Genomic DNA, 22,527 nt, shown 5'->3' on the forward strand with positions numbered 1-22,527 from the left:
ATACATAGAGAGGATACGGATACATTGCGGACAACCAAGAAGGCTAATCGTGGCTGCAAAGTCAGGTGTACAAATATTAAGGATAAGTTGGAGGTATAAGAAATATAGTTTAACTTTATTGCACTCTCCAAAGAGAAATTAGAATATAAATTGGTCAGAAATCAAGGTTTCATCGTCAGAAGGAGATGTCAGAGGAAATCCCGCCTAATATTTCGACGAAGCTAAGTATCTGTTTGTTCATATTATTTTTAAGTAAATTAGATATAGATCCCGCTTAATGAAATACAGATTATTTCTGCAGAATTTCTGCAGGTTCAACTCGTATCCATAATGAAAATGTTCACCCATTTGCAAAACAGATGAAGCCGTCGTCTTTTCCTGAGCATTTATTAATGTGACATTTGATATTGGAGGCAATGTTGGAGAAAAGTAAATGAATAACTATCCTGAAGTCATTTACCCAATTTCAAAACACAACATTCATTATTCTTTCTGAATGAAATAGAAACACAAAAGAAAAAGTCCTAATTTTGTCTTTACAAAGTTTGACATTGGAAGATGTTTTTATATGGCAACTTTATTCCCTCAGTTTTTTTACCAGATGCAGCTGATGTCGGATTAAAATGAAACAAAAAAATATATATATGGAAAACTGGGGAAGTTTGCAGATTAGAAAAATAAATAATAAAAACAGGCGATGTCAGAGGGGAAGAAAAACAAATCTATTTGTAAACAGCATTTCTAAGTCTTGGAAGATGTATCACGTGATTTATAAACCACTCTTCGACTGCTCAGTTCCCTCACAATACCTGAAAAAACACCACACATGTTTGTACTGTGACCAACTGGCATATATATGGCTAATTAGCCAAAAACATTATCTGATAAAATGTACCTCCATAAATTCTGACACTTGGATAAATTTTATTTTATAAACACTTGGTTATTCGTGATACTAAGCTTTAAAAATCATGGTTGTTCAAGATTGCTACAAATATTCCTTTCCTTTGTGTCACTCACCTTGAGGCAGTCGTCCGGTGACCGATACGGCATAAACACCAGGTTTGCTGGAACCTAAGGAAATTGGATAACCACGTCACAATGCACCAGGGTCATTCAATGAAGGCATGTTGCGGATCGGCACGCTTTCTCGGCAAGTGATCAAGTGATTTGCAAATAAAAGTTAAAAAAAAAAAAAAAAAAAAAATAGGGGTGATGATTTTCCTACCCAGTCTTTGCCACTTGCCGACCCAGCTGTCCTCTGGGCTCATCATGGAAATGACTCTGCAAACAAGTTATAAATAAATAATGTTAAGATTTAAAACGACACAAACACACAAAGAAGAATGCACCTTTCTGCTAGAGTAGTAAAGCCAAATATCACTGGAAAAAAGCATGCTCATGGACCAGGGGAATGGGGTTGAAATATCCCACTGGATCAGTCTTACATGTCACATGTTACAATGTTTTTAATTAGTCTCTCCGTTTCTACAAAATAGTTCATAAATATACCCCTTATGATTTTGCTCGCATCCCAAGGAGAAATAAACGTCCTTTGGCGAGGGAAAAAACGGTACTTTAGAGTGGTACATCAAGGAGAGGCAGGGCGATTGCTTCCCGCCTTGCGTGGTCTGGACATCTGGTGTTTATTGTGCTGAGCATTCGTGCACACTTTGGGGTGTGAGGCTGTGAGCTTGGAGAACAGCCAGGGCCACGGAGGTGCTATCTAAAAATTAGTCGAGCATCAGATTTGGACCGGTAACAAACGTGTCGACTTCGTGCCAGAATTCATCAACTCCTTCACATTGAGGTTTGCCACTCTTCATAAGGCATCGCTATAACAGGACCTCCCACCTTTTTGGCCCGTGTTTGCACGTGCTCGGCCACCACAGGGCCAGATTAACATCAAAGTCCTGGTCAGTGAGGTCGGATACCTCCCATGTCCTTTGCTGTGTCACACATCTTTGTGTTGAATGTGGGAACATAACATCTGAAGAAGCTATCACCAAGTGTCTGCACAGCAGTCTTCGCATCTGTTTACCAAAGCGTTTAAGCCTCGGTCCACTTTAAAATTGCCCATAGCTACCAAGATGTACCAGTTCCCTTGGGTGGCTTCCGGGAAGGGTCTCATATCAACCGCCACCTTCCCAGTGGGTTTGACCATGTGGTACATTTGCAACAGGGCTGATTCCTTTCTTGAGGGGCCTTTTGTGGCAGAGCACTCATCGCATTTACAGCAACCAGGCTTCGACCTCTTCTCTCTCACCAGAACACATTCCCCTCGAAGCTTCATTTCCCACCCGAGCTCTCAATTGACCTCACTCCTCCCTTTATTTTTCAGATTCCTCGTGGTGTCACTTCTCCCAGAAAGAGGAGAGATTCCGTTCTGCTTCAGTGGATCTTAACGACCTTCCCCAGAGATGATCTCCCAAGCATTGAACACAACAGAAGACAAGAGATCCACCTTAGCAACAATGTCAAACTCTACCCCAATTGCATAAAGCAAACCCTCTCCCCTCAGGAGTGTAACACATCCCTTCCATTTCTCACCCATCAAATGATGATGATGTGCAATCATAGACCATGTCTTTATTGCCTTTCATCTGCAGTACTTCATGACAGTTGTCACAACCTTCCAACTCAAACTGCTCCAGTGTCTTGGGTGCAAAAAGGGGATGGGAAAGGGGGATGGGGTGAGGGAGGGTAGGTTCAAGAACAAGAAAAGTAGAAAAAAAAGAAGTAAAAATTAGAAAGTAAAAGTAAAAAGTAAATCAGCATGTCAAGTACAGAATGGTTTACTCAGATGTAGGTAGAAGAATTGGCCACCTACCTTGCCAGGTATGCCTCCAACAGCTGTGAACTTAGCTGAAGCTCTTTACATTAAGAGCATCAGGATGTTATTCAAAAAGTATTTTACTTATTTATCAAAGACTAGCATTAGTATCTTGTGTTGCCCAGTGCTGTTGTCGTCCTGTTGGCATTTTGAATAAATTGATTTTTTTCCCATCATTATTTTGGGTGTCCACAACACTTCCCTACTCCCACTGATGAATGGGGATCATTTAATATTACCTTTCACACTGATGATTGGGGATCATTTAATATTACCTTTCACACTGATGATTGGGGATCATTTAATATTACCTTTCACACTGATGTCTTGGCCTTAAGTTTAAATGGCCTTAAAACGATCATTCATTCATTCATTCACACTGATGAATGGGAAGTCCCTGGTGTTGGGCTAGCGGCTAGGGTGCCAGCTTAGGATTACCAAGGATCCTGGGTTTGAATCCTGGTCGATCGCTGAATTAACGCCAGGGGGGTTGACTCAGCCTGTCATCCTTCCGAGGTCGGCTAATTGAGTACCAGTTCACTGGTAATTCCCTGCTTGTCGTAAAAAAAAAGGCGACAAACAGGGTTGGCGGCAGGAAGGGCATCCGGCCGTTAAACATTGCTTCAAAAAGGGGACCAAAAAACAACAACAACCACGGTCCCCAAAAAGGCCAACCCCCGCTTTGCGGGGAAAAATGGCCTCTAAACGGTGGTACACTGATGAATGGGGATCATTTAATATTACCTTTCACATAGCTACGATGGATTAGGCACTATAGAAAATCCAAAAAGAAGTTGGAACCTTTTTTTGCCTAAAACATTTCTCTGGCACTCATTGATGAACCTCTGAAAGTTTGACGAAGATCCAGACATTTCCTGAGAAAAATGGTGACCGACCGACCGACCGACACACACACACACACACACACACACACACACACACACACACACACACACACACACACACACACACACACACACACACACACACACACACACACACACACACACACACACACACACACACACACTTCATGGCGAGAATGATGTCTTGATATTGAGATTCGGTCGAGCAGTTCCTGAGATTTAAAGGGTTGACAATTTAAGAGCCTGTTGTGCTCTGACACTGGCTCTTTCGTACCCCCAATCTACCAAGCTTCTCCCTCTAACTACCCACCCTTGAACCTATCTGACCCCCTGGATTTCACTCCCATCCACGTAAGTGCTGGATCAAAAATCAATTCGTAATTGCATAGCTGCGATTGCATAGCGCTGGAGGCTGGTTGAGTAACAATATGGCGCCGTGTCCGTATGTCTGTCTGTCGTGTTATAACTTGAGAACGGATTAACGGATTTCAATAAATCCAACAACGGTGGATTCGGGTAACAACCGGGAGTGTTTGTGACCCCCCCCCCCCCCCCAAACCCCCAAAAAACTATATTTTTTTTATGGGTACATGGACAGGCGTGTGTGGTATTGGGAGGTACATGAATATGAATGAATGCATGATGAACCGGAAAGGATGAGGCTGAACCGGAAAGGATGAGGCTGAACCGGAAAGGATGAGGCTGAACCGGAAAGGATGAGGCTGAACCGGAAAGGATGAGGCTGAACCGGAAGTGACGTATTCGAGCTGTGGTGAGGCGTGAGGAAGGAGCCGCCATTAAACGTTTGAGCTGGAGAACCTGCGTTTGGGCTGTCATTGTTTTTCAACAGCGTGTCAAAACTGCAAATGCCAACACATGAAGTTGGTTATCCCTGCACGGAGAGCAAGATCCCCCAGAAATCCTTTTTTTTTTTTTTTCCTTCCCCCATAGATTAGCCATCGCAGCTCGTCTCCAAGTCCAAGCTGTCTAGCCTGGGTTCGAATCCCGACCCAGCTATAAACTGTCTGTTCGGTGTTTCATAGGCAGGGTGATTCATCACTGTGTGTGCCGTCCCTCGGATGGACGTTAAACTCGGGATCCCGTCTGCCAGCATGGGTTGGTGGACGTTAAAGATCCCATGGTGTCCTTCACAAAGAGTATGCGAGTATCGCCGGCATCAAGGCCCAATTCCTGCCCTAACTAGGTGAACGTCAGGCCTGGACAGGTAGGTTCGTGAAAGACCTGGGACAAGCTTCCCCCGGCCGACCCCACCAGGTGGGATAATAGTGGCCGTTAAAGAGCAACAACAAATACGGCACTGGAGGTAAGGAGAGGTTCGTCACGTTGGATCGCTGTGGAAAAAAAACAATGTAAAAAAAGACGAAGTGACGTTTATACGGAGGAAAGTTATACATGACTGGAAGCATTGAAATGGAACAAATTTATTTGATGGTGAAACTTACCTTGACTAGAGAACAAAGCAAACATGCCCGAAGATGTTTCAAATCACGTGGGATAGTCTCAAAAGACATAACACTCAAAGATCCCTCTCAAAGTAAGTAAGAGCTTCTCACACACTGATATTGTCGTCACGGACCATACTACTTCTTCTTCCTCTTTATCTTCTTCTTCTTCCTCCTCCTGAAAACAGGCTGCCAGGGCCGCGAGATTCGATCTCTTGACCCCCAAAATCACATCGAGAAGCACCGGGTATTCAAGATTGCTGCTCTTTATGTTTATTCCGGTTTTTTTCTCTGCATTATAGTCTCTTCACAATTTTTCCCCCAAGTCAATAATTAGATTATACTGGAATTGGTTTTGCCTATTTTATTAACTAAAATTTCAAAGCTTTCCTTTATAAGGAGTTCTAGATAAAATAAAAAAAACAATCCTTACATAAAAACCTTGTAACGAGCACACCACCCAGTCGCAAAAAATATGTGACCACAAATAGTAATTTATTTAATAATGCCTTACTCCCTCTCCTCTTCCTCCTCGCTCCATTTATAATAAACTTCAACGCAGGAAAAATAATAGACCCATCAAGCCTGGGATGTGTTCCGTTAGCAATCGGCTTCGTTGTCGCTCGCAAAGCGGTTTTCCTGATTCAAAAGCACCCAAGCAAGCAGTCCAACGGAACAGAGTGCTCGGCATTGCTTAACAACCATAGCAATATGTCCAGGGTTTCTTCTCCGCTACAGAAACAGTGATGGCTTATCGTGGATGAATCGATGCTTTAGAAACATAATTTAAACTCTGGTTAAAAGTGAAAATGGAAGTATCAAAAGTGATTTCGAACTCGGTTATAAATGTTTTTTTTGTTAACAAAACGTGCACAGTTACGTACACGATCGGACTACACCGACGACAATCGTCATTTTTTGTCAGTGCCAAGCAATTCCAACCCTCCACACACCTATAAAAAGAGAACCATAGCCAGGCTAGAAATATACCAGAATATACCCTTGTGAAACATCATAGGAAAACAATTTTATAACTCATTCTGAGAGGTATTATCTTAAATGATGATATTTTTTCAAAGGGAACGTGTGAAATTCCAGTTGTGTTTAACTTATTTATTGATAATTATGTTAGCCACTCGATCGATGTGAGTCGTTGTGATGAGGGGTGTATATTATTCGTTTATTTAGCTTGTGTGGCATATCTTTGATCAAAATTAATATTTTTGTTCGGTATTTTTCATTATTGTGTGAAGCATAAAGTAAAGGCTGTTTTAAAGTAGATTTTTGAAATGTTACGTTACTTTCGTTAATTGCAAAAGGGGGGGAAAAAAACGACATACGGTATATCGTGTCGAATCTGCACCTGCAGGTGCAAAGCTAAACTCTTTATTGGCTGGTGCGGTAAGACTGCCGACGATGTGTACGAAAGGATCTCTAAGCTGCGGGTTCTGCGTGGTCTGTGATCGGGGACCAGGAGTCAGTTATCGCTGTCCACACTGTACCAGTCCATAGTAAGTCGTGGGGGTTGAACACACGTTGGGAAAACATTTTCCCGAGCACGTGAGGTCAATGTGTTTGTTATGTTGAAGGGATAACAGTCTCGCTCCAATTTTTAGTTTGCATTGGGTCACATAATGTGATAGATGGTTTTGATCCTCCACTGGTTTCCTTTAACAGCACGCTTCTGAATTGCCTCGGACTAGGCGGTGTATGTCCCCTTTACTATGGGAAAAGTCTGCTGTTCGCTTTGATTTTGAAGCAATATGTCGCGATTCGTTAATTTTTTTTCTAAGCCAAGTACAGTAGTCAGGGCCCTTAGCTTAGGTATATTTTGGTTCAAATTCTTCCAAAAGCATCAAATTTGGCGCAGATGTTGCCCATGCCATACTCTTTCGATTTTTGACGGGCGCCAAGGGCGGTATGATCCGGGGACCATACCGGTCCATCCCGCCATGTCACCTGACCTATGACGACATAATTAGGATATGCATCCAATCACATGGCGTACTATAAGTGGTCAAAGTTCAAAATGAATCGATCGAAAAATGAAGGCAGGGATCCATTTTTAAGGTTTTCATAAAATCCAATATGGCCGCCAGGTCACATGACCTATGACGTCATATTTATGACATGTATACATGAACCCGGATCATGATCGCACAAAAATTAAACACAAGGATATGGCATACAGTTCATAAAACATCAAAATCCGTACCTTTGTAATTAGACTGATGAACTGCATATGCCTGAAAATTAGGAAATAGACATGTAAATATTTCCTCTAATTGTCAAAAATAAGGTCAGAGTTCGATTACCCAAACCAGAAACATAAAATGGTGAACCTCGCGTAAATCTTGACAAAAAACTCAAAAACCAACATGTTTGACTCAAAAATGACTTTTAAGATGACCTTGAGGGTTGACCTTGACCTCGAATCATCAAAATAACATCATAATTGGATTCCTTGACCTCGAAAACCCCTGAAAAGTGGTATCGTACATGATTCCAACCCTTTTGGTTATTTAACTGATTTTCCTCTAATCCGGGTGGCGGCCATTTAGTATTTCGCCAATATGGCCCCCCCAGGGGGGGGGGGGGCGCCCGTCTTGGCGCCCCTCAGAAATCAAAAGAGCATGGCATGGGCAACATCTGGGCCAAATTTGATGCTTTTTGAAGAATTTGAACCAAACGGGCCCCAAAATATCCCTAAGGGCCCTGACTAAAGGGCTAGTAAACTTTGACAGTTAGTCATTCAGGGGGCGATTTAATATTTTTAGCTTAATTTAAAACCTTCATAACTGTTTGGGGTATTTGCTGTCGTTGGTAGTTATTGAATCTGATAATTTTCTTTACTACGGGCTGTTTACACCCAAACTACAAATGATGAATATCGTTGCTAATCCTCTCATTTTTACGGCGTAGCCCATAGGGCAACGCCGTCTAGAACAGTGTTTGTCCGTCTTTATGTACTACTGTGTTCAAAAAGTATCCGATCTTTATTTTTCGTGCGTAAAAAAAAAGAAGCTAGGGAGGCGTTGATTGGTGCACGTATGTAGGCGATCCTAATGCGCACGCGTGAATTTTTTCCCACCTGCAGAAGCTGTCATTCGACGGCAGACCACCGATGAGTGAGGACATGTAAGCGAGTGCCGTCGGATTTTCGTTTTTGACAAAATGACGGAAAAACATGAACAACGCTACTGCATCAAATTTTGTGTAAAGCTTGGCGATTCCCAAGTGGAAACGATCCGCAAGATTCAACACCGTTCATTCAATTATGAAGGAGGATTTGGGCTTCAGGAGAATCTCAGCGAAGTTCGTACCAAAGCTGCTAACGATTGAGCAGAAGCAACTCCGTTTGGAGATCGCACAGGACATGCTGGAGACTGTGAACAGCGATCCCAGCTTCCTCAACACAGTGATCACTGGCGATGAGTCCTGGGTTTATGGGTACGACCCAGAAACCAAGTTGCAGTTTTGATGCAAGTTTGATGAAACACAAAATTTGATGCAGTAGCGTTGTTCAAGTTTTTCCATCATTTTGTCAAAAACGAAAATCCGACGGCGCTCACTTACATTTCCTCACTCATTGGCGGTCTGCCGTCGAATGACAGCTTCTGCAGGTGGGAAAAAATTCACACGTGCGCAAACTGCGCATTAGGATCGCCTACATACGTGCACCAATCAACGCCTCCCTAGCTTCTTTTTTTTTACGCACGAAAAATAAAGGTCGGATACTTTTTGAACACACTACGTATGTATGTATGTCCCCTCAAACAGATGCCAATCAGAGAGCAAGCTAGTTCTCTTCCTCAGAGGCGTTGTGTTTTTATTTATATGCCGTTCATACCGAACGTATCGTCGAACCTGTCGTGTATCACAATCACCATGTTCTACCTTCACGTTTTTCATTCAGTGTGAAACACAAACAAAACGATTGTTAAAATGACCATCAAATATTGAAAGCATCGGCGTTACGTCTCTTCCAACAAAACGGTACGTAACCAACCCTTGTTGGGTATAATCTAGATTGCAGTAGATATTCCCTCAGTTCTGTATGTAAAACTTACCTCACGGATGTCTGGGTTTCTCCAAATTTCTTTGCTTAATGTTATAAACAGCATTAGCGACTGTTTAAAAAGCTAATCGTGTGTGTTTGTGGTTTATAATATTTTACAAGCCCGGCTTCGCCGCTGTTAGACTTTCGGGCTTGTGTTGCTTGTCTGCATTCATGAACAAAATATTTGCTTTATGTACAGTCGTTCATAAACATGTTTTTCTTGCATTCCAACCCCTTACCCTGACAGTTGCTCTTTAGCTTGTTACAAGCAACATAAAGGTTTGTACATTGAGTACATTGCATATAGTTCGGACTTCTACAAATTTGTTATATTTCAACACCACCCCATCTCCCCTCCCCCTCTCCCCTTGCACTCCCTCCCTTTCAAAATTGGCTGTTGAATGGAAATAATGTTGTGGGACGGGTGTAGATGGTGGTGTTATGACGTCATCCCTTTGATGGGGGCTCAGGGTACTAAATGTAGGCTCCTTGTTGGCATTCTCAAAACCTTTAGACAGTTGTCTATGAGCGAGCAGATCATCTGAATGCTGGTGCTGAATTAAACCCACTATCACCTAAATTGCACATAGTGTGCTGTTTCAAATGTCACTTTACCACGTCGGGAGGGAGGGTTCGCCGGTGGTGCCAACTCAGACAAAACTGAAATACTAGAAAGCAACTCTGCAGAATGCATACCTTTGCCAGGCTGAACAGTTTACGTTTTGTATTCCACCGATAGGCTGGATCTGGATGCAGACCTGAACCAAAATTTGTCACCTAACTCAACCACGAAGATTCGTCTGAACCAATGCACAACGTATTGAAATATAGGGCTATATATCATTTTTGGCCACATCTCTCAATGGTGAAGAATCGCTTAACAAATTAAAAACGATCTTATCTAGATCTGGATCTTCACCAAAATCGAATCGACTTGTGCTTGTCACACACCAAACCTGTCCAAGTTCCATCTGAATCGGTCTATGACTGCTTGAGATCTCCTACTCACAGGCAGACATTGGTGAAAACATATCCTCCATCCAGGTAATTACGTACAAATTGACCATACCTTTTAGACCCCTTTATGCCCCTTACACCTGGTGTTGGTGTAGCGGCTAGTATGCCAGCTTAGGATCCTAGGATCATGGGTTCGAATCCCGGTCGATCGCTGAATTAACGCCAGGGAGGTTGACTCAGCCTGTCATCCTTCCGAGGTCGGCAAATTGAGTACCAGCTCACTGGTAATTCCCTGTGTGTCGTAAAAAGGCGACAAACAGGGTTGGCGGCAGGAAGGGCATCTGGCCGTAAAACATTGCTTCAAAAAGGGGACCAACAAAAACAACAACAACCACGGTGCCTGAAAAAGGCCAACCCCCGCTTTGCGGGGAAAAATGGCCTCTAAAGGTGGTTTATACCCCTTACACCCTTTTGAGACTTTTTAAGTGCTGCTCCTTGCCCCCTTCTCTATACACAGTTGAGGTTTGTTGGAAGAGTTGGTATTGGTACACTGAACAGATCATGACATAACAGGAGAAAAGGAACAATAGAGAGGAGAGGAGGGGGAGAGGGGGACACCAACAGCAGAGTTGAAGGACAAGATAGAGGCACACTTGGACAAGCAATGGGTGTGGGGAGGAATTGGGACAGGAGAGGATGAATGGGGTGGATAAGATGGATACTGAAGGAAATTCTGAGGAGGTAAAACTGTAAATTTAGGAGGAGACATTGGGGTGGGGGATGGGGATTAATGAGGATATAAAATATCTTGGTTTTGCATTGGGGACGATCTGAGATGGTGCTTGTTGTTGTTTCATATGCAGCCTGTGGCTGCTCGTTACATCATTTTTATGGCATAGCCCACAGGGCAAAGCCATCGAGAACAGTGTTTGTCCGTATGTATGTATGTATGTATGTATGTATGTATGTATGTATGTATGTATGTATGTATGTATGTACAGGGTGTTTCAAAAAGATTGATACAACTTTGACTTCCTGCCATTTCTTTGTTTTTTTTTACCAATACTGTTTTTCCTTTTCAGGGTTTGGTGTTGTAATCGTAGTATTTGTTCCCTGGGATTTCTAGCTCCGTAGTTCAACTATGCCATTGACAGTGGAGCAGAAGACAAAAGTGGTGGCTCTGTGGTATGAGACTAAATCACATGTAGCCCCCACCCCCCCTAACCCCCCCGGCGGAGGTTCTGCCAGGAATACGACCTCAGAACACATTATGGACCCACAAATTATGCCATTCAACGTATTGTGGTGAAACATTTTGAGCACAAAGGTACAGTGCACAACCAGAGCAAGGGCAACAGTAGCAGGCCAGCATCAGTAACCAAGAGCCAAGGCAACATCGACGCCGTGCGGGATTCTGCAGTGGACAGTCCCAAGAAGTCCCACTGCCGGTGCTCCCAGGAGCTGGGCATCAAACCAACATCAGTCTGGCATATCCTCACTAAGGAACTGAAGCTTTTCCCATGCATCATCTCTATTCGGCATAAACCGAGTCAGGATGACATGAGAAGGAGACTTGACATGTGCAATTGGCTCAGTGACAGGATGGAGCGGTACCCAAACTGGATCAACCTGATGTGGTTCAGTGATGAAGCCCATTTCCACTTGAATGGTGCCATCAAGAACCACAACAACATTTTCTGGGCGGCAGAACCACCTGAGACCTACAGGAAAGTTGGACAGAACTTTGTAGTCTGAATCAATACCTGTCTGAACCGCGGAGGGGCACACATCGAGAACGTCAATAACAAGGATTTTGCGTCAATGCCAATTTCAGACCTTGGGCTCTCACTAACTCTAGCAGTGACTTACTGCAATAGCAATCAGTGATAGAAAATACCATGTCATAAGGTTTCAAAAAATGTTTGGTTCATGTTCTTGAGGTTTCTGTTTCTTTGTAAATAAACGTTTAAAGTTGTATCACTCTTTTTGAAACACCCTGTATGTATGTATGTCCCCTCAAACGTATACAAATCAGAGCTGAGGATCTGGTCACATGACAGGGTGATGTGATTACTTCTGTCATTACGGCGGCTGACTCTCCACACACCGCCATTTTGATTCCAATTTAGTTCAGGCCAAACATATTGTCAAACCTGTCATATATCACAATCGCCATGCTCTACCTTAACGTTTTTCATTCAGTGTAAAACACAAACCAACCGATTGTTAAAATGAGCATCAAATATCGAAAGCATAGGCCTTATGGGTCTTCCAATGACATAGTACGTTATAAGACTTAGGCTTCATGCCTTCATGCCTCAACTTCGGGCTGCTTCAGACAAATTAGCCCAGGTTTCTTAATACAGTAGTATTGTTTTCGTAATAATAATAATAGCGTTAATACTAATAATGTAGTAAATACAAGTACAGATACATTCAAAGTACACCGCCCCCATACCAAATAAATAAATATGCTCCAGTGCGGCATTGCCGGGGCACGTACGGCACCCGGCAATACCGCCGTGCACCTCATGTAGACTGTATTGGTTGGGAGAGGTGTACAATAATTGATTTATTAATTGCATAATTAAAATCAATAAACAATAAAAATAATATATTTTCTTAGTCAAATGGCTAATAGAATACCTAAACCACCAGTGCTTCATCCGAAGCTGTAACTTGTTGAAAATTAATGAAATAAGTCATTAATCGACAAAAATTAATTGATTAATCAACAAATAAATTAATTGATTTATCAATAAATCGAAAATATTCTTTATAGCCACAATACTTGGTCACTGTCGTGTCCAAATATCAGCTTCCTAGCTCAAAATACGCCTGAGATAATGCCCAGATGAGAAAGAAAATAAATAAGTACTTAATTAATCGATAATAATTAAATAACTAATCAATTAATTCACTAATCCAAAAAAATACCGTTTTTGCCAAAACACATGCTCACTATTGTGCCGAAATTTCAGCTTCCTCGGTCAATGGATGGCTAATATCGCCCGGAAAAAAAAAATAATAATAATAATTAAACAAACAAACAACCGGAGTGAAAACCGAGTACTCCCTTTCAGCATGCGTCATTGCCGAGCCCCATTCTGTGCCCGGCAATGACGTTATGCAGCACCTGAAGATGGCATAGGAAAGGAGCGGTGTACAATAATCGTAACACTGCAATCCCTTTGTCGTTATTGTAAAGTTTCTAGATTGAAGGGGTGTATGGTTGGTTCATTGTTTACTCGAAACATAGAATAAACCAGTGTCTCGATGCAAAAATTATTTAATACTTACATTATTTGCTAACTGGTATCCCCACCCAGGTCATACTAACCTCTTCAACTAAAGTATCAAACAAGCCCGGCGACGCCGAGTTAGACTTTCGGTCTCGTTTTCTAGAAGCACGACTGTGCTGCTGATGCAGTGCCCCTGTTGTCAGTAAGCTGGTACTCATTTTGCCGACCTCTGAAGGATTACAGGCTCAGTCAACCGACCTGGGGTTATTTCATTGGAATGATAGGGCCTCAAACTCAAGACCCTAAGATCTTAAGCCAGCCACCTTAACCGTTAGGCCAACACCAGGCTTTGAGATTGTGGTGAACAGCTATCTTGAAGACCTGGAGGGAAAAACAAGATAAAGAGAATGTGGAAGTTGGTTCCACAGGTGGGAGAGGAGAGGAACAAATGAGTGGAGGTGAGCAGTGATCTCGGATTTTGGTAGTTTAACTGGAGGGGGTTGATGGTGAACTTTGTGCGTTCTGCAGAAACATGGGGGTGGGAGGACAAAGCATGGAGAGAGAGCAGAGGATGCAAGACCAGAAAGGAGGCAGCAGAATATGGAGAGAGCACCAACCTGTGTGTGATGGCGAAGTGATAGGCCAATAGACTCGGCTTCATCGCGGGAGATTCCAATAATCTTGAAATTCCTGGTTTCCACTGCGTTAAGCTGAGCAAGGAGTGAGGCATGTAGGCCAGCTCAAAGGGGAGAGCAGTATTTCATCAAGCTGCGGATAAAGGCCTTGTTGGTGAATAGGAGTTCAGTTGTGCCAAAGAAAGACTTTGTATGACGGAGGATGTCCAGTCTGCGGCTGGCTTTGGGGGCCAACTTTGAAATGTGGTTTGCCCAAAACAGATCATGGCTGATATTGAGACCCAGGAGTTTAAATGACAACTTCCTCAAGAGGATTGTTGAGAAAGGAGATGGGAGTTTGGGGAGGGAGGAGGTTTGCTAGATGGTCTTTTCAGAGAGATAGCGAGAGTTTGGGATTTGACAGGATTGAAAGACATATACAGTGAAACCTTGACTTACGAGTTTAATTCGTTCTGTGACCGAGCTCGTAACTCAATTTGCTCGTTTCTCAAATTAAATTTCCCCATTAAAAGGCATTGAAATGCTATTAATCCGTTCCAGCCCCCAAAAAACCACACCAATTTTTTTTGTTACGTGTTTTTCAATAAGAAAAATGTACTTTATAAATAACAAATAATGTATAAACAAGCACGACCTCGTATATACTGTTCATAATAAAAGAGAATGTTGTAGCGACCCATGGGTCCCCCAAGCAAGACCGGCATCAGAATCTCCTTGCTCCAGCCGGTGACGTCACCGGCGGGGATCCCCGGCGCCAGAGTGGCTGGTCACGTGACCGCCAAAGCGTCCCGCGCATGCGGGTATAATGAGCTACACCTGTGGATCACGTGACCACCGAAGCACGCCTCGCTTGAGAGGCGTGGCTTTCGGTTTCGGTTTGGGTTTTTGGTTTTGCTTTATAAGGCAGCCCGATAAACGGGCTTTTTAGTGTTCCCGAGTTGGTTTTACGAATAAACATCTTCTCGGACGAGTTTGTGCCTTGCCATCCTTTTATCCGTATTCTGCTGGAGTCCAGACTCCTTCAATGTAAAGAAATAAACTGGTTTTATTAAGTGTTGTGGCGGACACGAAAGCACTGACGTGGTGACATCACCCCGCACACCAAGTGGGGGTGGGCCACGCCGGGGAGAGAGGCGTGGCCTCAGGATATAGACGGGGCGCGCAGCCTTGAGCAGCTTAGTGCTGCAGTTTGAATAAAGACTCTTGTATGAACCGCGTTGTCCGCTTGCTCCTTGCGTAAGCATTAGCGCGTGCAGCATCGCGCTACAGTGTATTTACCTTGAAGATCAGACGAAGATGCTGGCGGAGGTGGAGGAGATAACTTTTGCCCTTTTCGCCACACTTTCCTCGCTTTCACTTGCAGGGCGTTTCAATAAAAACCTGTCCAACGAGGTTTGTTTCTTCCTCCCTTTCAAAATGTTTCGAAAATTCTCCATCTCTTCATGGATAGAGGTCCGGAGCTTTGAAATAATCGTAACGCCCTTGGCTGGCGTTATAGCCTTTATCGACTCCTTCTGCTTCAAAATCGTACATATCGTAGAAGTACTACGATCGTACTGCCTCGCCAAGTCGACAACACACACACCTCGCTCATGTTTTTCGACGATTGCGTGTTTTATATCCAAGCACATCATCCTCTTCTTCTTCTCAGTACTGCCCTTGGCACTCAATTTCTTAGGACCCATGGTTAAAACTAAGAAATTTTCCAAAATAACCAACATGCGAAAACAAAGCAGCAGCGATATACGGCAGAGATGCTTGCACGGCAAGATAACCACGTGACCGGAACGCTCGTTGGGCCACCTGGTGGCGGGTGGCGTAAGCTCGTAACTCAGATCTCGGCTCGCATCTCAAAGCAAAAAACCGCCCGAGCGACGGCTCGTATCTCGGAAAACACGTAAGTTGGTGCACTCGTAAGTCAAGGTTTCACTGTATATGTATATTGTTGCGGTTTTAGAACCCACACTTGTTGTAAATAAATAACTCTTGTAAATATGACATTAAAGGTTAAAGGTAGCACCCTTAGTTAGGTCACAGCAACACGTAGACCACCTTAGAAATTCCAGTTATTTCATTATTATGTGTTTTAGTTAAGGCCGTGTTTCCAATAGTTGAATCTGCGTTGCATCAATTAAATAAGAGTAGGTCCCCAATCCATTCCGTCCATTTTGCGACCTTCTGCAAGCGCCGCCATTAAAAGAGAATGTTGTAGCGACCCATGGGTCCCCCAAGCAAGACCGGCATCAGAATCTCCTTGCTCCAGCCGGTGACGTCACCGGCGGGGATCCCCGGCGCCAGAGTGGCTGGTCACGTGACCGCCAAAGCGTCCCGCGCGTGCGGGTATAATGAGCTACACCTGTGGATCGGCCTTGCCAGCAGCGTTCACTGCCTTGGCGTTCGCTCAGGCGCCGCCATTGACCATGCGGTCAGGCTCGAGGAAGAAGGGGGTGGGACGCCAAGAACAAGGTGTGGCCACGTCAACTCACCATCAGGGCGTGGCCGGTAAGCCCTCACCAACCAACCAGGGCTGAGGTGAGCTCGCCGAAGGGCGTGGCTTTTTGGCTGGCGGAGTAATCTTGGCTCGCGTTATAAAAGCGCGAGCGCAAAGCCCTATTACGGACTTGTGAGGATGTGTTCAGCGGTGCTCTTGTAACAGAACTTATAGGGCAGCGCTCTTGTAAAAAGGACCTGCTGGGAAGCGCACATTGGCAAAGGAAGACTCACTCGCTGGCGCTGAATGAGAACTTGAGAGAGAGAGGGAGTGTTTAGCATGACCATCCATTTGTTATGTACGCTAAAGGACACGAGCCCCCCCCCCCCCCCCCCGCCATATGTAAGGTTCGCTCGCGCCCAACGCTACGCAGAGCTGCCTGCCGAGTTTCGCCCGCTGGACCAGAGTCGACTGGCGGCTGGACCATCCACCTGGACCTTCCATCTACCAGCTACAATCCCCGTGTGAGTGTGTCTGTTTGTCTGGGGTCGTAGAGTACGACTGTTATAAGACTGCCCTGTGTCCTGCTTCTTCTTCTTCTTCCTGTACATTCTTTCCTTTCCTCTTCTTTTTGGTTTGTAAATAAATTACCTTGTGCTTTCTTGGTTTTCCCTAATCCGATCGTATCCGTCCTTTCTTTCAATTGAGTACCTGTGGCACGATTCGGAACCGCTAGAATCGGGTTTAGTCTCTTGGTTAATAGCTCGGATCGTGGATTGCTAACCGCTCGGCATTATACATCATATCCGTGGTTCGAGCGGGAGTAATTCCCTCGTTTCCGGGGGGCATTAGTACTTCGGTAGCAGCGAACCCCTAGGCCTAGCAAACCCTACCTAACGCCGGAAAGGACGTTATAACTTCCAGGACTCGGGACGGCCAGATAAAAAGACGGGGATTAACCCCCCCTTGATAAGGGGAGCGCCGACCCCCGAGATCCGTAACAATATATATATATATATATATATATATATATATATATATATATATATATATATATATATATATATATATATATATATATATATATATATATATATATATATATATTCCAAGTGTTTGACAAGCTCATGATTTTTTTTTTTCTCGGTCTAAAAAGAAGGAAGAAGCTGCAGCCTGTTGTCAGAAGAATGATGGATGTCATGGCAGAGGGTGGAGTCATGAGTAAATGGATAGAGGATTATTCAGAGAGCAGTGATGATCATGAATAGGTCTAGCTCGACCTTTTGTACCCATGGACCAATTATACACCTTTACCACCTTCTCAGAACCTTGCACACCTTCTCAGACCTTTATACAACTTTTGCCTTTTAGAGCATTTAAACCTTTAATTTGCAATCGATGACCTTTCATTTAGTATAGTACATCCTTCTATTTATTTGCCATACAAAATACACCATACAAAACAAGTCCTGGTGAGGGTCTGCAATCTCTGATTGCTCTTTCTAGTTATGCCAACACCGACGAAGTAACCGGAGGCATTATGTTTTTGGGTTGTCCGTCTATCCGTGCGTACGTGATAGGTTTTCATTACCATGATAACTCAAGAATGGCTGAAGGGATCCATGTCAAACTTGGGACAGGTATGTATAATGATATAAAGATGCACTGATTCGATTTTGAAGTCAGAGGTCAGAGGTCCCCGTGAGCTAAAAATTCTGTTGCGCTAACTTGTGAACCAATGATTGGATTTTGACCAAACTTGGTATAAGTATATATTACGATACAACGAGAAACTGATTAGATTTTGGCATCGAAGGTCAGAGGTTATGTTATGTCAGGTCAAAATGTGATACTTGAAAACAGCTGAAGAGATTTGTGTCACACTTGGTGCAAGTATGTATGTACATTGCAGTCAGAAAGTATTCAGACCCCTTCATTTTCACATTTTGTTATGTTGCAGCCTTATGCTGAAATCGTTTAAATTCATTTTTTCCCTCATCAATCTGCACTCAATACCTCATAATGACAAAGAGAAAACAGGATTTTAGAAAGTTTTGCAAATTTATTAAAAAGAAAAAAGTGAAATATCACATTGACATAAGTATTCATACCCTTTGCTATGACACTTGAAATTTAGCTCAGGTGCCTCCCATTTCTCTTGATCATCTTTGAGATGTTTCTACACCTTCAATGGAGTCCACCTGTGGTAAATTCAATTGATTGGACATCATTTGGAAAGGCACACACCTGTCTCACAGCTGACAATGCATATCGGAGCAAAAACCAAGCCATGAGGTCGAAGGAACTACCTGCAGAGCTCAGCGACAGGATTGTGTCGAGGTACAATCTGGGAAAGCCTACAAAAAAAATTCTGCTGCATTGAAGGTTCCCAAGAGCACAGTGGCCTCCATAATTCTGAAATGGAAGAAGTTTGGAACAACCAGGACTCTTCCTAGAGCTGGCCGCCCGGCCAAACTGAGCAATCTGGGGAGGAGGGCCTTGGTAAGAGAGGTGACCAAGAAGTTGATGGTCACTGGCTGAGCTCCAGAGATCCTGTGTGGAGATGGGAGAAACTTACAGAAGGACAACCATCACTGCAACACTCCACCGATCTGGGCTTTATGGCAGAGTGACCATCGGGTTCTTGGTCATCTCTCTTACCAAGGCCCTTCTCCCCCGATTGCTCAGTTTGGCCAGGTGGCCAGCTCTAGGAATAGTCCTGGTTGTTCCAAACTTCTTCTATTTAAGAATTATGGAGGCCACTGTGCTCTTGGGAACCTTCATTGCAGCAGAATCTTTTTTGTAGGCTTCCCCAGATCTGTGCCTCGACACAATCCTGTCTCTGAGCTCTGCAGGCAGTTCCTTCGACCTCATGGCTTGGTTTTTGCTCTGATATGCATTGTCAGCTGTGAGATCTTAATATCGACCGGTGTGTGCCTTTCCAAATCATGTCCAATCAATTGAATTTACCACAGGTGGACTCCAATGAAGGTGGAGAAACATCTCAGAGATGATCAAGAGACATGGGAGGCACCTGAGCTAAATTTCAAGTGTCATAGCAAAGGGTATTAATACTTATGTCAATGTGATATTTCAGTTTTTTCTATTTAATAAATTTGCAAAACTTTCTGAAAACCTGTTTTCACTTTGTCATTATGGGGTATTGAGTGTAGATGATGAGGGAAAAAATGAATTTCAACGATTTCAGCACAAGGTTGCAACTTAACAAAAGGTGAAAAAAGTGAAGGGGTCTGAATACTTTCTGAATGCACTGTATAATGATGTAATAATGTGGGCGCAGGCATAATTGGTCGCCGTCGAAGAGTGCCATTCTAGCTTTTTGTTGTATTCAAATGCTGAGCAAATTGCATCTTTTTCATTTCAGTTACAGCTCAAGCAAACGCAAGTGTTATTTAATGTGTCTTTAGTTAAACATTGTGTGGTGGATCGAGTCGCTCATGTTGGTGCATGTTTTATAGATGCCTGCACTGACGATTCGAAGATCGCTGCTTCATTGGTACCTGAGGAAAACGTACTGAATGGTGCGTTTTTGGTTAAGTCTATAATTTATTTAATTACATTCTTAAAACTATCATTTTTGCCTCAATTCGAAGATACTTGGATCATTCATGTTCACTTATCCCTCCCTTGTAAATGCTATTTTATTCCCAATCCAATGAATGTTTTCAGCTTCCTGTGTCCCAATTTATCCCCCACAATCCACCACCCTTGACATGCTCCAATGTTCCTTCACCTCCACCTATCAAAGAGGAAGATATGGAATTGGGAGAAGATGAAAGTTCTGATCGTGTCCCTCCATCTTGCCTTGCACGACTTGGTAATTTTTTTGTAGTTTATTTTGCCGAAACCTCTTATCGTAGACATTAATTTAAAATGATTTGTTATGTTCACCTTTTTATTATTATTATTTTTTATTATTTTTTTCCTTCAGCCCAGAGTGAACCTCTTCTCCTCTGCCTGCGTGACTCATTTCTGCGTTCGATTCTCAGGCGGTTAGACAGCCTTAGCAGGGATGCAGAACTCTGTGAAGAAGCCATTTGTGATGCCATGGCTGTGCCAGGTTTTAAAAACTTTGCTGACGTTTGTCTCAAGGTGGTTGATGCAGATGCAGAAGTAAACAAAGAGACGTGAAATGCTGTTGTTTTCCAATCCTATTTCTTGAAATATGCTCTTTGCTTTTTACAGCCCTCTCGTTTCACTTTGATGACAAATGCATCTTTCTCTCCTTTCATTTACTTTCTTTGAGATGTCCACATTCATGATTTTCACTTAACTTCATGGTGGAAGGGGATTTGTTAACAAGAATGAAGACCAAAATAAAAACTAAAAAAAACTCATGAATTTCTGTCTTGTTCGAGCCTGTGCTTGATGAATTTACCAGCCTCTTTATTATTATTATTTTTTCAAAAAAAATAAAATAAAAAGTATATATATATATATATATATATATATATATATATATATATATATATGACTGGAAAAGTACTGTGTACCAGACCTACCAAATATGTGCCACAAGTCGTGCGAATCTTTGTGGGGCTCTGCACATGCTTTGGGTGATGAGGTTTAACACAAAGGAAAAGTGATGCAATCTTGGGGTGGACAACAACATTGCTAACAAAGAACTGGCCATTGATTGGACAAAACAGCCTCAGGTTTTGACCTCCCCCGGAAACGGTGGTCTGCGCTCATCAGGATCCGTACTCTCCGGGCAAGGGCCTCACACCACCTCCACAAATGGAATTTCAAAAGGACAGCCCAGCATGTGGCTGAGGTCACCCAGACATTGTGAATGAGTGTTACCCCTGGAAATTTGATGTAGGATTTAGGGCAATCCACCCAACAACAAACTGTCATTTGGCTGACCGACTTGGACTTGGATCTGTGAGCTGTAATTTATCATACTAGGGCATTGCCCGTACTATATCTATATCTAAAATTATATCCCCCCCCCTCTATTTACATGAAATGGTTTGGTCCAAAGCGAACGGCTTGCGAGTACGGTGACAATCCCCCCCCTCTATTTACATGCAATGGTTTGGTCCAAAGCGAACGGCTTCCGGAGTTTGGTAAAGAAATCGCCATCGCGTGCACAAACGCGCAGGAAAGCGAATGAATCGCAAATTCGGTTTTATTAGTTTTAAAACATAGTTTAACGCCAACATAGTTTGCAAACGTGAAATAAATGAATACGCTCTCAAATGTGCCATCCGAGGCAGAGTGTGTCCTCCACGTTCGGCACACGCGATCGTTCGCTGCTCTCTGATTGGTTGAATCGTTTTTTGGACATAGCTCGGTAAGTAATTGTCCGATTAATATGAAACCTTGAAAAGGCACATCCTCGGGTCCCCAGCAATATACCTGGCAAGTTAAAAGTATATCGGACCCGTGGTTGTCGAGAAACAGCGGTCACAGACAAACAAACGTACAGACGTACAGACGTACAGAGATTACTGGAATTATAGATAGATGCGAGAAGAAGAAGATTAGGTTAATTACAACAAACAGGCATTTTAAGGCCATTTTCCCTGCAAGAGTGGGGGTTAGCCTTGCGGTCCCCATGACTGTTCTCCATTTTGCCCTATTTTTTGCATCTCCCCTTGTTAACCCCCTTGCCCGCATTTCTTCTTCGACCATCTTTAGCCAAGTCTTTCTCGGTCTTCCCCGTCCTCCACTTCCTTCTACATTAATTTCCATCTCTATTCAACCAGTCACTTTCATCCTTCCTCAACACATGACCAAACCATCTCAACCTGTTTCTCTTCACAGCATCAATCACAGGCTCTATTCCCATCATATTTCGCAATTCATCATTTGTCTTCCTCTCTCTCAACGATACTCCGCACATCCACCAACGATACTCTGCACATCCACCAAACCATTCGCATTTCCACCCTTTCCAGCCTTCGTTGCTGCTCTACGTTCATTACCCATGTCTCACTCCTATAAATCATAACACTTCTTACACATGAAGCATACACCTTTCCCTTCAGCTTCAATGACACTCCACTCCTCGTCA

The 22,527-nt window shown here is 43.2% G+C and overlaps 2 protein-coding genes across 2 annotated transcripts; one reads left to right on the forward strand and one right to left on the reverse strand.

The window, feature by feature from the left end:
* Positions 1 to 371: 371 nt before the first annotated feature.
* On the reverse strand, positions 372 to 5,674 carry SUPT4H1 (SPT4 homolog, DSIF elongation factor subunit). Its single transcript, XM_068110087.2, has 5 exons — positions 5,163 to 5,674; positions 2,551 to 2,657; positions 1,229 to 1,284; positions 1,021 to 1,074; positions 372 to 809 (listed from the first exon to the last, which is right to left on the reverse strand). Exons 1-5 carry the CDS (start codon positions 5,229 to 5,231, stop codon positions 742 to 744), a joined length of 354 nt encoding a protein of 117 aa, XP_067966188.1. The 5' UTR covers positions 5,232 to 5,674; the 3' UTR covers positions 372 to 741.
* An 827-nt stretch (positions 5,675 to 6,501) lies between these two features.
* Positions 6,502 to 20,849, forward strand: ZNHIT3 (zinc finger HIT-type containing 3). The gene is made up of 5 exons (XM_068110086.2): positions 6,502 to 6,673; positions 9,470 to 9,501; positions 19,967 to 20,029; positions 20,257 to 20,325; positions 20,440 to 20,849. Exons 1-5 carry the CDS (start codon positions 6,579 to 6,581, stop codon positions 20,637 to 20,639), a joined length of 459 nt encoding a protein of 152 aa, XP_067966187.1. The 5' UTR covers positions 6,502 to 6,578; the 3' UTR covers positions 20,640 to 20,849.
* The last annotated feature ends 1,678 nt before the right edge of the window (positions 20,850 to 22,527 follow it).

Source organism: Myxine glutinosa, chromosome 3, assembly GCF_964187855.1.
Source record: "Myxine glutinosa chromosome 3, kmMyxGlut1.1, whole genome shotgun sequence".
Lineage (NCBI taxonomy): Eukaryota > Metazoa > Chordata > Myxini > Myxiniformes > Myxinidae > Myxine > Myxine glutinosa.